This window comes from Lolium rigidum, chromosome 1 (assembly GCF_022539505.1).
Source record: "Lolium rigidum isolate FL_2022 chromosome 1, APGP_CSIRO_Lrig_0.1, whole genome shotgun sequence".
NCBI lineage: Eukaryota > Viridiplantae > Streptophyta > Magnoliopsida > Poales > Poaceae > Lolium > Lolium rigidum.
Genome location: NC_061508.1, coordinates 247,168,030 through 247,183,401, shown reverse-complemented (window position 1 = coordinate 247,183,401; position 15,372 = coordinate 247,168,030). Strand labels below are relative to the sequence as shown.

At 42.4% G+C, this 15,372-nt stretch overlaps 2 protein-coding genes across 2 annotated transcripts; one reads left to right on the top strand and one right to left on the bottom strand.

Moving 5' to 3' along the window:
• Positions 1-6,172: 6,172 nt before the first annotated feature.
• On the top strand, positions 6,173-9,257 carry LOC124683455 (transcription factor BIM2-like). The gene is made up of 8 exons (XM_047217961.1): positions 6,173-6,296; positions 6,377-6,479; positions 6,607-6,676; positions 6,788-6,892; positions 6,974-7,127; positions 7,217-7,361; positions 8,172-8,301; positions 8,949-9,257. The coding sequence occupies exons 1-8, from the start codon at positions 6,206-6,208 to the stop codon at positions 8,973-8,975; spliced, it is 825 nt and encodes a 274-aa protein (XP_047073917.1). The 5' UTR covers positions 6,173-6,205; the 3' UTR covers positions 8,976-9,257.
• Positions 9,258-9,560: 303 nt separating this feature from the next.
• LOC124692244 (probable E3 ubiquitin ligase SUD1) lies at positions 9,561-14,842 on the bottom strand. The gene is made up of 9 exons (XM_047225572.1): positions 14,565-14,842; positions 13,904-14,416; positions 12,552-13,148; positions 12,252-12,457; positions 11,869-12,162; positions 11,165-11,322; positions 10,916-11,079; positions 10,650-10,832; positions 9,561-10,250 (listed from the first exon to the last, which is right to left on the bottom strand). Exons 1-9 carry the CDS (start codon positions 14,772-14,774, stop codon positions 9,864-9,866), a joined length of 2,712 nt encoding a protein of 903 aa, XP_047081528.1. The 5' UTR covers positions 14,775-14,842; the 3' UTR covers positions 9,561-9,863.
• Between the last annotated feature and the right edge of the window lie 530 nt (positions 14,843-15,372).

The following is a 15,372-nucleotide window of genomic DNA, read 5'->3' as shown; positions in this document are numbered from 1 at the left end:
ATGTGTATACAACTTGCAGGTAAGATCATAAAATAATGAATATCATCATGAAACAATAACATGTTCAGATCTGAGATCATGGCACTCGGGCCCTAGTGACAAGCATTAAGCATAACAAGTTGCAACAATATCATAAAAGTACCAATTACGGACACTATGCACTATGCCCTAACAATCTTATGCTATTACATGACCAATCTCATCCAATCCCTACCATCCCCTTCAGCCTACAGCGGGGGGAATTACTCACACATGGATGGGGGAAACATGGATGGTCGATGGAGAGGCGTCGGTGGTGATGATGGCGATGATCTCCTCCAATTCCCCGTCCCGGCAGTGTGCCGTAACGGAGTTTCTGGTCCCGAGACGGAGTTTCGCGATGGCGGCGGAGTTCTGGATGTCTTCTGGCAGATTGGTCGAACTCTCCTGCGTATTTAGGTCGAAAGCCTTAAGTAGTCCAGAGGGGAGCGTCGGGGGCTGCCCGAGGCATCGCCACCATAGGGCGGCGCGGCCCAGGGGCCCACCGCGCCGCCTTGTGGGGTGGGCGCTTCGTGGCCCCCCTCCGTCTTGTCTTCTAGCTCCGTCAATCTTCTGTGAAAATAGGCCCATTGCAATTATTTTCGGGGATTTTCCTGAAAGTTGAGTTTCTGCACAAAAATAAGACACCAGGGCAATTCTGCTGAAAACAGCGTTAGTCCGTGTTAGTTGTATCCAAAATACACAAATTAGAGGCAAAACAATAGCAAAAGTGTTCTGGAAAGTAGATACGTTTTGGACGTATCAGTGACCAAACTAATATCGGTGCAACACCTTACAGCGATTTGTTTGTCATTACCCCATACAAAACTATATATATCATTGGTTCTTCTAAAGCACTCAGGGATATTCTTACTGTTGTCCAATGATCATTACATGAATCATTCTGGTATATGCTCATAACACTTTAGAGCACAGGACATCTGATTTTGTACATATTATTTGTGATCTAAAATCACTCATGTGTTTTTACTCATCAAGTGTCAAATACACTCAAGTCTTGTTAAACCTTCACATGGAAAAGAACACCTTCTTACTGTTTTATATTGAACTACTTCAATATTCACTCTATGTACTTTGACTTAAACTTATTTTGCGTTTCAATCTATCTTCATAGATCTTCACGCAAAATCTGTTTTTAGTCTATATCCTTTCATTGAAGTTAATTCTCAATGAAACTTTTTAATCACATCAAGTATATAATTACATCATTTATAATCAATGATATGTCGTCCACATATAATATTATAACTATGTCTCAGCGCTCCCACTTAATTTCTTGCAAATGCAAGCATCTTCATCGTTTCTGATGAAATCAGAACTCTTTGATTATTTCATCCGGTGAAGTTTCCAACTCCGTGATACTTACTTCATCCAGCGAAGTTTGTATACCTATCTAGTATTCCACGGATTAGCAAAACTCTCGGTTTGTATCTAGTATACATCCTTCATACACACTTCTGGTAAGGAATGTATTTCTGTCATCCTACTATCATATTCATAAAAGAAATATGTAGCGATTACTAGAATAATCCACATAGACTATAAGCATGGCTACGGAAGATCTAATCTTATCGTAGTCAACTCTTTGAACTTTGTCGTAAACAACTTTTCGACAAGTCGAGCTTCTTCAAGAATATTCCATCCAAGTCCATCAATTTTATAGATCCATTTACTTTCAAAAAGTATTCACCTATTTTGGATTTCATGGCGCATAGCCATTTTAACGGAGTCAGGGCCCATCATAACTTCTTTGTATGTAGTTGGTTTATCATTGTTCAAAATCAATCATTTGTCCACAAATCATTTATTTGATCACAAAGTAAACCACATCTACAAGGTTCAATAGGTACTTTGATCGCCATGACTATAACATTTTGTAGACATGGGAGCCATGATCGTCGTGGCCCCTTCCGGAACCATTTCCGATGACGCGCTACTCCGATCATCATGCTCAGGTTCATGAACCTTATAAAATTCCATTGTCCTCCCACTCAAATACTTCGCTAGAAAACAATTTCTTAGAAATAAGCAAGTAAAAGTAATAAACACTTTTGTCTTTTACTTCATAGTGAAAAGAATTCCCAATTTGTTCTCTGGGACAACAACAAAGACATTCATCCGGTTTTGGTTGTAAACTCATTTACTTATGCTACGCATACAAAAATTTAAGAAAGGACTATTAGGGTTTATACCCATGCCATAACTCGTATGGTGTCATTTCAACGGATTATGATGATGCTCTATTAAGGGTAAAAGCGGTAGTCTCTAAAGCATAATCCACAAAAATATAATGGCGTCATTTTATTTCATCATTAACCCAACAAGGTTTGGATACGTCTCTCGGATACTCCATCATCACTATGATACTTCAAGAAACGTGAGTTGTAGAACAATTTCATAATTCTCTTAGATGTTCGCTAAAAATCGTAATTCAAATATTTTCCACCATGATCCAATCATAGATATTTGACTTTTCTATTACGATGATTTCCACTTCATGCTGAAATTTATTTGAATCCATTCAAATGTTTCAAACTTCTTCCTCATCGAATAAATATATCCACATATATATACTCAATTAATTGTTGGAAGTTTTCATGAAGTAGAAGAATCTCCCGCACACAACTATGTCTAGTGAACCACATACATCATCATGTATGTTTCCACTAAGTTAGTTGTCCGTTCAACTCTTGGCCTATGAACGGTATTTCAGTCATTCTCTTTAGAAGAGATTTGCAAGCGCCAGACGATTCAAAAATCGAATGACTCCAAAAATCCATTTGCATGGAATTCCTTCATGTGTTCCTTTCTAACATGACCTAAATGGCGGTTCCACTAATAAGTGGAATTCACATCATTTTCCTTATGGCATTTTAGCGTCACTGTTATGCATGTGTGTTTCACCATAAAGATTTATAATAACTTATCCATCGTACATGGAATACTGTCAAAATTTGAACAACTCATTGTTTTTATTTGAACAGAACAAAACAAAAATTATAATGTTCTTTATTATAAATCTAAAGGGCAAGGTAGAATGCGAACGACGAACACAGTAACACTTTATTTTGTTCCAGACGTGCATTCCTACCATATTCCTTGTCAGTCACTTAGGCCATTGTATTCCTGTATTGCGTTGTTGTATGACACTTCATACCAACCAATATGGTACAAATACCCAAGAATTTCATTGTGTGACCAAACAAGGAATACATTCATAACATGTATATCATATATATACACCTGAGCTAGACTTTCTAGTCTTTTCTTTCTTTCTGCCAAAAATCTTTTGTAGTTTCTCTTTTAGCTTTCCTCATTCTCAGAAAACACTTCACCTTCAATAAATTCTAGGTCCATTTGTCAAATACTTATAGCCTTGAGGTTCTTACTTTGAAGTTGATCATCACATGACAAGTGTTACGGATTTCACTATTAGTAACCTTTTATTGTGATGAATAATTTCACTCATAATTTTTATCCATCAAATCATGACGATTTTCCGAGACCATGTCTGTACATGCTAGGCTTGTAAAGTTTAACCTTAGTATTCGCTTGTACAAATCTGGCTTGCACCCGTTGTATGCACACGTAGAATCTATAACACCCGATCATCACGTGATGCTTTGAAACGACGAGTCTTAACAACGGTGCATACTAAGGATGATCACTTCATGGATATGCGAATATCGTTAGTGTCCAACTAGTTGGAGGATTGGAACGCCTAGCGTCTTCAACCTTCGTACATTTCCATAAAACTTATGAGTTTATGTAGTCTCACTAGATTATATTCTATCATCTTGCAATAAGGTCTTAGATATCACATATATCTCATACCTCGCTTATTTCTGAAAACAAAATTTCCAGTTCCTTACTTTTTAAACGGATTTGAACTTCAAGTTTCACGGAGACAAGATGATTTTAGGTACTAATTGAAACCATTGCTCTTTGAATCAGCAAAGTGAAGTTTACTAAAAGTTTGCAATAGGACTTAATCATTTCTTGATTCTTTAACAATACGATACCAGTCCGTAAAATTACTTGTCAGACTTAACAGTATTTATATCTCAATTACAAGACTAGCGCATGGTAGATAACAGATGTCAATTCTACAAATTTAATTCAAAATACTATTCAGACTATGTTCATGATAATTAGTTCATGTTTTAATCTAATTACTAATGAACTACCACTTAATACAACATCCCTCTGTGTTTGGATGCATGGAAACTAGGCCTAGAATTGAAATTTACGTCGATTCCACGAATTCAGCAGTTTGGTTTGCCCTCGGAATCCAGACGCGGAAACTTGCCCAAATTCAACGCGCCGAATCCCCCCGTGTAACCAGCCCAAAAAACTTTCCAAGGTCTCCACCTCGGAAAGGCGTGGAATCACCTGCACCTGGCTCGCATCCTCTCCCTTTCCCTGTGCCGCCGCCGGCTTGCTCCGTCCTCTCCCTCTCCCTGCGCCCTCCGTCTGCCTGTGCCCTCTGTCTGCCTGCGCCTCTGTCCTCTCCCTCTTCCCGTCCCTCGCCCGCCCCGGAAGCTCCCGCCGCCGACGCCATTCGCCGCTCCCGCGCTCGCTCCGGCAGCTCTCATCGCCGACTGCTTCTTCGCGCACGCCCGGCGCCCACGTTCGCGCCTCGGCCGGCTCCTTCAACGGCAGGTCGTGCCCTGCCGCTCACCTTCTCTGTCCGGCCGGTGGTAGTTCTAGCACGCCGGGGAATCATGCGCGTAGCATCTCCTGTCGCCGGCAGGTTGCCGTTCTAGCACGCCGGGGAATCGTGCGCCTAGCAGCTCCCGTTGCCTGTGGCCGTTCTAGCATGCCAGGAATCAAATCACATCCAGATTCGTCCGTCTGTACAGGCGCTGGGGAGAAAAAATTGATAGAAAATACATGTTTTATTATGTGTGGATTAGACAACAGCAAATACATACTTAAAAAATTTAAATTGTCCAAATTTAACAAAACACCAAATTTCATAGTTTGTAGATCCAAACAGGATTGGGAATTGAATTACACCCTTTGATTCCAACAACAAATTCTAGACACATCCAAACAATAGAATCGAATTAAAAGGCAATTCATTTCCATCTCAGATTTGGAATTTTAGTCCAATTCAATTCCACACCAATTTTCCATGCATCCAAACACAATATCATAGTTGTTTAGTGGCACACACGCACATACGCACCCATATAAACGCATACACACACCCTACCCCTATGAGCACCTCAGGAAGACCGGGCCGACCGATTAAATCTTGAAATTGACGAAGTCACCGCAGGCGCCTCGCTGTCGATGGAATCATCACGTCCTACAAAAAATATTCCATCTTTATAAGATGCACAGATGTCAAACCTAGGATTTGAACTCTGGTGAGCTGGGTACAACCACCTTCCTAAGGACCGATTGGTTCTCCTTTCAGGTGGTGCTTTAATATGTTGTCCTTTCTGCAACTTCGTCATCTAATTAACTATTTGACCCCGTTGATTGCATGGCCAATTAATGTACTCCCTCCGTCATATGAAACTTGTCTAAGATTTGTTAAAATTTTAATGTATCTAAATGCTATTTATTATCTAGATAAATCTGAATTTAGACAAATTCCAGACATCATTAATGGGATGGAGGCAGTATGGTCAAATAGGCCATGTCGGATTGTCTTGTTTTCCTTTTTAACATGCGGGTTATCTTCTGTTGTTAAAGTGATGATGGGCCAAAAACGTATGTCAGTTCCATACAATTTTGCAAAAAAGGTCCCGTTAGATTTTTCTCGTGCTCCCCAAATTTTGATCGCGAAAAAAGCTCGTTAAACCCCCTCGCCGCTCCGGCCTTCTTTCTCGGCGGCGACAGCTTGAATTTGGCATCGCCCCGCCGTGGTCTGCGGGTCTACGCCCCCCCGAGGTATTCTTCTCTCCGAAACTCCGTCCTCTACTGTAGTGGCCTGCAGTGGAGATCTATATTTCGGACATTGTTAATTCCACGGAATAGTAGGTGACCGAAACCTAGTTTTGGATTGTTCCGAGTTTCCTCTTCTTCTCCACGGAAACCTAATCCAAAATTTCCCATCTTCTTCAGTCCAATCTGCTTCGGTTCGTTGCCGGACTTGTTTCCTGCGCGGCGGCGAGCCGGCAAGGGCAAGCGGCGGTGCGGGTCCGCCTCCCTCATGCAGAATTGGGTAAAATCACATCCTGCGGCGGCCTCGCCCTCTTCCTCCAGCGGCGGAGACGGCTCCGGCTTCTGTCTCAGCGACATAAGTAAGCCAGTTTTCTTCTGCCAACCCCTTACCTCAGCGATGAGCCGTGTTGATGAATCGTACAATAATGTTGTGTTTCAGTGGAACTCGACGCCGGCAGCGGAGGAGACCACAAAGCGCCGGGCAGCCCGAGGTCCAAGCACTCCGCCACCGAGCAGAGACGTCGCTGCAAAATCAATGAGAGGCAAGCCCCCAAATTCAATCGATGCGCACTATCCAGCAAAATTCAACTCCCTGACATTACCCCATAAATCCCTCGATAACTAGTATTACCAATTTACCATTACTACTACTGGCTAACTGCGATGCAGATTTCAGATGCTTCGTGACCTCGTACCGCAAAGTGATCAGAAGAGAGATAGGGCTACATTCCTTTTGGAGGTCATTGTTTTCCCCTCTCTTCGCCCTATTTCTGTGAGGGACTCCTTCTGTGAGGATACCTGTTTCTGTACTATTGCAGTCCACCTATGAACATGTTGTTAACCTCTGCAGGTGATTGAATACGTCAAGTTCTTACAAGAAAAGGTACAAAAGCATGAGTCATGCTCTTGCACGGGTGGTGATTGGAGCCAAGAACATGCAAAATTGGCACCATGGGTAATCCACATTTCTCTCACCTCCTCTGTACTTTACATAAGCATGCCTGCTAATTTGAATTTTTTTGCGTTGTATTAACAGAGTAGCCACCGTGTGCCAGTTGATCTTATGCCAGGTGCAGCAACCACAACGGAAAATTTCTCTCCTGGGAATTTTCTGGGCAACAGCATCCCCGCCGTGCCAGAAATGCTGCAAAATGAGGAAACAGTAGTAGAGCCAGCCAGGTTAAATGCAGGTAAAATTTTGATAATATGTTTGTCTGAGTTGTTTGCTTTTCCATTTGTAGTGTTCAACCAGTGCTAATTCTTTATCATCTCTTGTCAGATAGTATAGAATCGCAATACCAGTCGCAATGGCAACAACTTCCATCTACAGTGGATTGCCCTGTCAACGGTGAAACAAGCAATGAGAAAGAAGTAATGGCTATAGACGAGGGCACCATAACTATTTCCAGTGTGTACTCCCAGAAGTATGTATCTAGCTTGTGCAACTTTCTCTGGAATTTCCCTTAGTGAACTTCGGCATTGCTATTAGTTAGTTTTAGAGTTTCTGAAAAAAAGGGATAGCTACTGTTTATGGTACATATAACTCTTAGCTGCAAAAGGTTTCTCAACATGTTCTCCCTGGTATTTTATGCACTTCTCTGTACTACGACTTGTAGGATGAATAGTACATATGCATGAAAGCCAAAAAAAAATGTGCCATAGCCACGTCTTATAATTATACCTGGCCATGGGCAGCCCGGCCCGAGGCCCGGCCCGAAAAACTCGGGCCTGGACCGAGAAATGTTGGCCTGACTGCCGGGCCGGGCCGGGCCTGGGTAGCCCGAAAACAGTGTTTAACACTATGGCCCGGCCCGCGGCCTGACGGCCCAACGGGCTTGGTGGGTATTTGGTCGGGCCGGGCCGGGCTTGGGCTGGATTTTTTGCGTCGGGCTTACCTCGGGCCGGCCTGAGGCCCGGCCCGGCCCGACACATGCGCAGGTATACTTATAATACCACAAGGTGTCTTACCCTTATCTGATACATATCTGTCATCATACGTGCCGATACATATCCAGTGAGTATTGGGCACACATGCCTGATTTGTAGTTTGTAAGAAATGATTCCATATATCTACATCTTTTATTCAGCTTTAGGTTGGATTTATCTCCACCATCCATTTAGCTCCATTTTCTTTTTTGATTAGTCATCGCATTTTGTATTGCTACATGTTTTCTTTACATTCATCTTGAATAGCTTTGACTCATCCAACTAATTTTGTAATTCATCTTGAGCAGCCTATTTACAGCTTTGGCTGATGCAATGGGGAACTTGGGTGTTGATTTGTCACAAGCAAATGTCACCGTGCATGTCAATCTGGGTAGAAGAGCAGTTTCCAGAAGGCCTAATAGTATGTCTAGTGCAAAGGTGAAAGTTCTCGACTGACTCGTGAATGTTTAATTAAAATATGGAGTGGAGCGCTAGTTTGAATTCCTGCCATCATGGAATAGATGTATTTAGCATGTTGCAAAAAGTATATTGATAAAATAGGCATAATTACTAGACTAGTATTGTGCTCAGTGGCTCAACCACAAGAATAATGCATGGTTAATACAGGGCACATTTGAAAGACATGTAAGGCTTGACCGTGGACAAACTGGTACCCAATATGTAATGCCGTTATAAGACCAGTTTGTTTTGTATCGCGCGCGGGGGGGGGGGGATTATTAAGATGAGAAATAGTAATGGATTCATAATGTTCTTACTTTTAACCTATTATTACAAACCTGCACTGCACTAAGTTGTAAATTGTAATTTTGTACAAGACAGATTTGTGTTATAGAGTAGTTCTCCATTTATCTTCGCTGCTGACTGCTTGCTAATACCCTTTTGTTTCTCGAATTAATGGTAAGCTGTCACTAGGTGTGGCATCAAAAAAAAAATTCAGATTATAAATTAAATTGGAGCTGGGCTTTCCAGGAACAAAAGGAGAACTATTACAATTAACAATGTCTTCTTACTGTTCTGCCCATTGTTTATTTAAGAAGTCATCTGATCTTTCTTTCTTTAAACAGGAACAGGAAGGCATGCCAGCAAAGTAGCAAACTAAATCATGCAAAGTGCTAGGCAAACCAGAAACTCTGAGTAATGTGAGCAAGTGTTGAAGAGGCAGAGCCAAGTAGGGAGTCGTTTCCCTGGTTAGATCAGGTCTATGCTTCTATGCCTTCATGTGGCCTCTCTCTTTGATCCTTGCTGGTTGTAGACTAAAATCAACGTTTGTCTCAGACCATGTTTTGGCAAGTTCGGTATATGTGATGTTAGTTTCGTCAGAAGCTACAACCTACCGTGCTTGATACTATCTTTCAGTGTAGCTATTCTTACTATACAAGCTCAATCATTTCAAAATAGTACAGTACGTATTTAAAAAATGGAGGCCCAATCATTTCAAAATAGTACTCCGTACGTATTTAAAAAATGGAGGCCCACGGTTTTTGTGGGACCCATGGATAAGACAACTAAATTGCTGATGCTCTGGGCTACAGCACCGGACAGGGCTGTTTAAAAACAACGTCGAACTAAGGTTGGTTTCCAAACCGTTTTTGCGATAAAAATCTCAAGATCCTCGAGTCCACAAGAAAACGCCAAATGCAGTTAAATCCACGAAAATGAAAAAAAAAACAGTTACATTAGTTGAAATACCAAATCCACCTGAAACCATGACACGAGCATGTCACAGCGACGGAAAAAGAAAATTAAGTTGTGCAGAAAGTAGCCCACGAGAACTATCAGAACATCGAGATTCAGCAACGTGCCCACATCACCTGAAAGACCACATCAATGGAAGGAAAACTACATCCATATTTACAAGTAACCTCTCCAACATCTCATCTGCATCCTCTCTGCCAGTAACATGGCCTCTTCACATTGCATGCTAATTGTCACTACTTTTAAGCTAACTACTGTGAATCAACTTGTAAGGGAAAGAGCCTTCAGCTGTTGTCGGTGTAGTCTTGCAACCTCTGCCCGATAATATAGCGCTCATCCCTGATAGAATCATGGAGTTTCACCAGGACTCTGTAGAACGCCTTGGCAAGGTAGCAGAGGGCGCACACCGCGAGGCTGCCCAACCATGCAAAATGGTACACCGCTGAGTTCACCGCATCAGAGTAGCCAAATCTTGGGAAGAGGCCCTTCGCAAGTATATAAGGAACACCCAGAACAGTCACTAGTTTCATGGTGATAGGTACCAGTACATCTTGCAACACCCACATTGCCCTCAACCCTGCAAATCCGTCCTCCCTTGCCCGAGTAAGCTTCGGGTACCATCTTCCATCAATGAAATAGGCCAGGAAAGAGGCATCTGTTCTCCAATGAGCCTTCACCAGCAACAAAAAAAAAACAATTAGGATATGTCCAAACCACCTTAAACCCGTGCCAGCTGCAAAGATAAGTCACAATGGAAACTCAGCCATTATTAGGCATATATTGACCGTTATTAGTGTGCTTGAGGCGGCACAGGAGGCAAGAGGTAGACATTGTAGGCTTTATCAATGGAAAGGACCAATTATAAAAATACTGTGACTAATAAAAAACAAGCAGAACTTTTGGATGATTCACTTTAGTAAGGACAAGATGACTTTTGTAACTGGTACAATTTGGGTGTAACGTAGCAAATTTTACAACATAATTCCAATGATCTGATTATGCCATGGTACGTGTAGCATAATAATATAAGTCAAGAGGTCAGGAAGGTGACAAGAGAAGTTTTGTCTCACCAACTTAGTCCAGAATTTCAGCAATAGCCGCCCCAGGAACCAAATACTGAAAAGGTCTAGAACTGGAATGTCATCGGCTGGCACAGTGAAGGGTGATATCACTACTAGATCTACCAGGAACTTGAAGGGTGATATCAAGAGAAAATCAACCAGCACTCCGATCAGAACAGGGATGATAACAATCTGGCAGGAGACAACAAGTTATGGAATTGTAACTTAAGATCGAAAATACATAAAAATAGAACCACATCAATCAAATTGCTCACCCATATGAACAAAAGCGGAGCGCTCTTCATAGAAGCTACACCCCACTTGCAGATAACAGAAGCTAGAAGGTGTGTTCTCCCAGAAGTGATGTAGATAAATGAATCTCTAGAGGCAGCGATAATAGCTGATATGATGCAAAATCCAACAGCGAAAGCAAACAGATCTACAAGAAAGATTTCCAGAGTAAGGACAAACGTGGTAAACAAATATCTACTTCCTTTACAGAGGAATATTGCAATTATTATTACCATTGGACTTCAATCCACCTGCTACTGGCAGCTGAGGGATGGAAAACAACAATGCACGCCCAACTGAAATTGGAAAAATAAGCACAGCGGAGTTGAATACCACAACAGTCAACCATGCTAGCATTACAAGTAGCATCACTCGAACTGCAACAAATTTCCTGTTACAATGTAAAGAATGGTAAATATCTAAAAAATCGTGTTGTCAACAAGTCTAGGTTTGCAAGATTTTAATTAGTTGAATGCTAAAAAATAATGAGCTGGAACTTATAGAAAACAAACACAAGATTAGGAAAAAATCAAAGAAAAACTGATTTATTTTGAGACATGAGAATAAAATTGCCATGCAGAAGATGCAACAGTAAGCATATATGTTTTTGAAGAGCCAGTGTCACATGATCCACAGTGCCCATATGAAATTTTAGACTATAAAATTATGTATGGATCTCACTTCAATATTAGGCCCCATGAGAAGACATATTTCGGTAAGAACTACCGAGATATACTATCCTCTTCATTGGTGAGGTAAAAATGTGCAAAGAGAACACACGCCAAAACTATTGCAATGTATGTATATGAAATAAATAGTGAGCAATGAAATTATAAGGATAAAAGCAGACTATATAAGAGAATAGGCATCACTGCAGTCAGGTTAAAAATAGTGCAGACCGTACAGTCCCCTGGATCAAGAAAATATGGGGGTTCACCTTTTAGCCTTAGCTTCATAAGTGCTGCCATACTGGTCATTTGGTACAACAGCATTCCCAACCTCATGTCCACAGGCTCCATCAGGCTGGACAATCAACAAATCTAATAGATCAAGAGCTCGTCCAGTACTGGCAAACCAAATTCTCAGCATCTTCTCCACTAATGTGCCAGGCTTGAGGTAGTTGAGTGTATTGCAAATGAGAAACCTCAGAAGAATAGCACCAGAAAGTAACTCTGCATAGTTCCGTGGCGCTTGCCAAAGCGATGTGCCCTTAGTAGGAGGATCAAAGTAGCTACAATTTACAATATTAAAATAAATGTGTTGAGTCTCCAAAGACAGGCCAGGCATACATCAGATGAATAACAGAAATAGAATACTTACGTGATATCTAATGGGAACAACTTAGGTGCCAACCGACAAGCAGTTTGAACAGGAACAAAAATGACCATACCAAGATAGACAATGCCAACAAAAAGACCAGGAAGCCTCTTCAAAAAAAATTTAAGGAATGGTTCACGTAAGCCTAGATTCTCATTTTCCTCTTCAGCAAGTTGGACAAATGGGATATTAAATCCTGTCCTCAGTATCTATTGAAGCAAACAAAAAATCACTCATTAGCCCTGAATCATATACTGTATACACTATGAAAAGGAAAGACCACGAATACAGTGAGATAAATACCGGACGGAGAAGACTGGGCAACATGGATCGTAGTTCATAAAGGATGCATCCAGTAAGCCAATGAAGAGCAATAGAAGAAAATGATGAAGCCCATAAAACTTTGAACCTTTCATATACTGTTGCATCAAACATTTTTGAGGTGCAGATATCAAGAGACCATCCGAAGAGCAAAGGGAATATTAAAGCCATGTTTATGAGATTGAGAGAAATATTGATAATAGTGATCAAATTTGCGATGCCTCTGAAGAGCTTCTGGGCCAGAGAGAATGCCTTACGGACCATAACATGTATACCAGGCAGTCTTGTAAAGGGGCTCAACAACCAGCATATCACATTGACCGAGGCCTTGAAGAAAACTGCAATCAGAAGGCGCTCGCCCCTTGAGTATTGACCGAAAGTATGCATCCCCGCAAAAGTAACACCCAGTGAAAAGATAAATTTATATCCAATGAAAAGGATATAACCAGTTGAAGCGTTTGGGTTGACTTCAGCCGTATTTCCAAAGTAGAAAGATGATATGCACCATAGGATTATCCTTCCCAACGAGAAAGGGACAAAACCAAAAATACAAGCAATGGCTATGTCAACTATTACCACCTGATGAGAAAAGCGTATAGTTAGAATTTTCTGGAAATAAGTATAAAAAAGCTAAGCACAATAAATCTCAAGCATACATTGTCCAAAAGCATGCACATAACTAAGCCAGTGTAGACAAAGCCAGGAACTAGTCTCACAAGGTAATAAAATCCTGAAACAGCGCAATGATTACAGCGCCAAGGACAAGATTTTGCCACTTGTGGTGGCGCACTCAAAACAATAATAACCAAATAACCCTACACGGCTAGACCTATATATCTTAACATTATAATTTGAATGTATCCAAGGTGCGGACAGACAAACAGCAAACCAAATTGATGATGTGTCACCCAATTGCTGGGTAGGAAAAAGGTAAAGAGCTGAACGCCATCCAAATTTAAAGAACAATTTAAAGCATTGTGTTGATAACCAAATCATTTAATTTTTTGTATTGCTTGCAATAACCTGGATCGTAAGCAACATCTGCACTTTGAAATGGACTTATGCTGTACTATGACCGAGTAAGCAAAACCATGACAAAGTGTGATAAATGCTCTAGAAGATAACCGCATTAATCAATGGTTCACCACTACAAGAAGAATCTATAACCCTCCCATCACAGTAACCCTTTGAATGGAAAATCCCTTTGCAGCAGTTTGTCTTGTAAATCATTATTTGCTTCTCAACTTGACGATCAAAGCTTTGGCACGCTCTATAAGAACAAGAAACAGTAGTGCACAGTCAAGACGGTGGGGATACCAAAGCAAGAATCATACCATCAAGGAAGCTTCAACAGTATGTAGCGCGAGGACTTGCAGGCTATCCATCCCCCCAAATCTGTTCTGAAGGCGAGCTTCCAGGCGAGCAATCCAGAGGGCCAATGGAGCAACAGCATCAGCAGCGATTCTGGCAAGCCCGTTACGCTGCCTAAACTGGCCAAGGTCCCTGACGAAGGCTCTCCTGGCAGACACGCAGGCCACTATGGTGTCCACGGAGGGCATGAACCTGAACCTGTAGATGCCATCTGCGAAGATGGAGCTGGCGGAGAGGCGGACGGAGAGCAGGCTGCGCACTTGGGCGAAGCTCCTGGAGAGGGCGATGCGCCACGTCCAGAGCGTGGTGATGGGCATGACGAACTCCCAGAGGACCATGGCGAAGATGAGGGAGAGCAGCAGGACGGCCCAGCCCATGGCCTTGTTGGCCAGGCCGAGCATGAACTCGGAGACGGGCAGCCTCGCGGGCGCGTTCGGGGCGTAGAGCGGGCTGATGGTGATCTCGCGGCTGCACACCTGGTCGAGCGAGCACAGCACATGAACACAACATCGATATGGAGGATTCGGGTGTTCAGTTAGCAGCATGAATCGAAATTAGCAAACACAAGGTCATCCATGGCGGGTAGGGTTAGGCGGCGGAGGAGGAGGGTAGAGGGATGCCTACCTCGCACCGGGACTGGCGGCTGGTGGCGAGCCATCGGAGGAGGCAGTCGTCGTGGACGAACCTGATGCTGCCGCTGCAGGCGCAGGGGCGGCGCAGGGGACGATCCGCGTCAGCGGGGAAGCGGCAGATGCGGCACTGGTCCCCATCATCGTCGTCCGACCCGTCCGCCGCGGAGGAGAGCGCCATCTCCGGCGGAGGGGCGGCGGCCATCCTTCGGGAAGCTTCTCTTCGTCCTTCTCTCCCTTCTTCTCTCTCTAATAAAGAGGACACCTTCCTCGCATCCCTCTTTGCTTCCCGGCCGACACCAGCACTAGTTTTCTTTTAATTGAGTTGCTAGTTTTCTCTTTGCACTTAATTCTCGATTATTCGAGGGTTTCTTCGACTCAAAGGATTCCAAAACACAAACACGGAATAAGAAAACATAAATGTACAATCTCGCATAATCCTATATTCTGACATGATTTTTTTTGCTAACTATAAATTTCTTTCTCTGATGTAGTATAGACATGTTTGGTTGCATGGACCTAGATCAAATAGGCCCGCTAGGTGAAAATAAACATGTGTTTGGTTGCCATCATCCCGATAGGCCATCACGAACATTAAAGCGCCACATGTCTATGCCTAGCAGAAATGGTATGAAGTCAGCTCTGCCATTGTGTGATGTGGTTGCACATGAAGAAGAAGCTCAGGAGATGCAACAATGAAAGGGCATTTTCTTTATTGGGTGGTTTTGGTATTATTGATAACATGATTAGTCTGAGTTAGAGCTATGTTACAATGTGTAGAGGAAAGCATAAGATGATTGGAG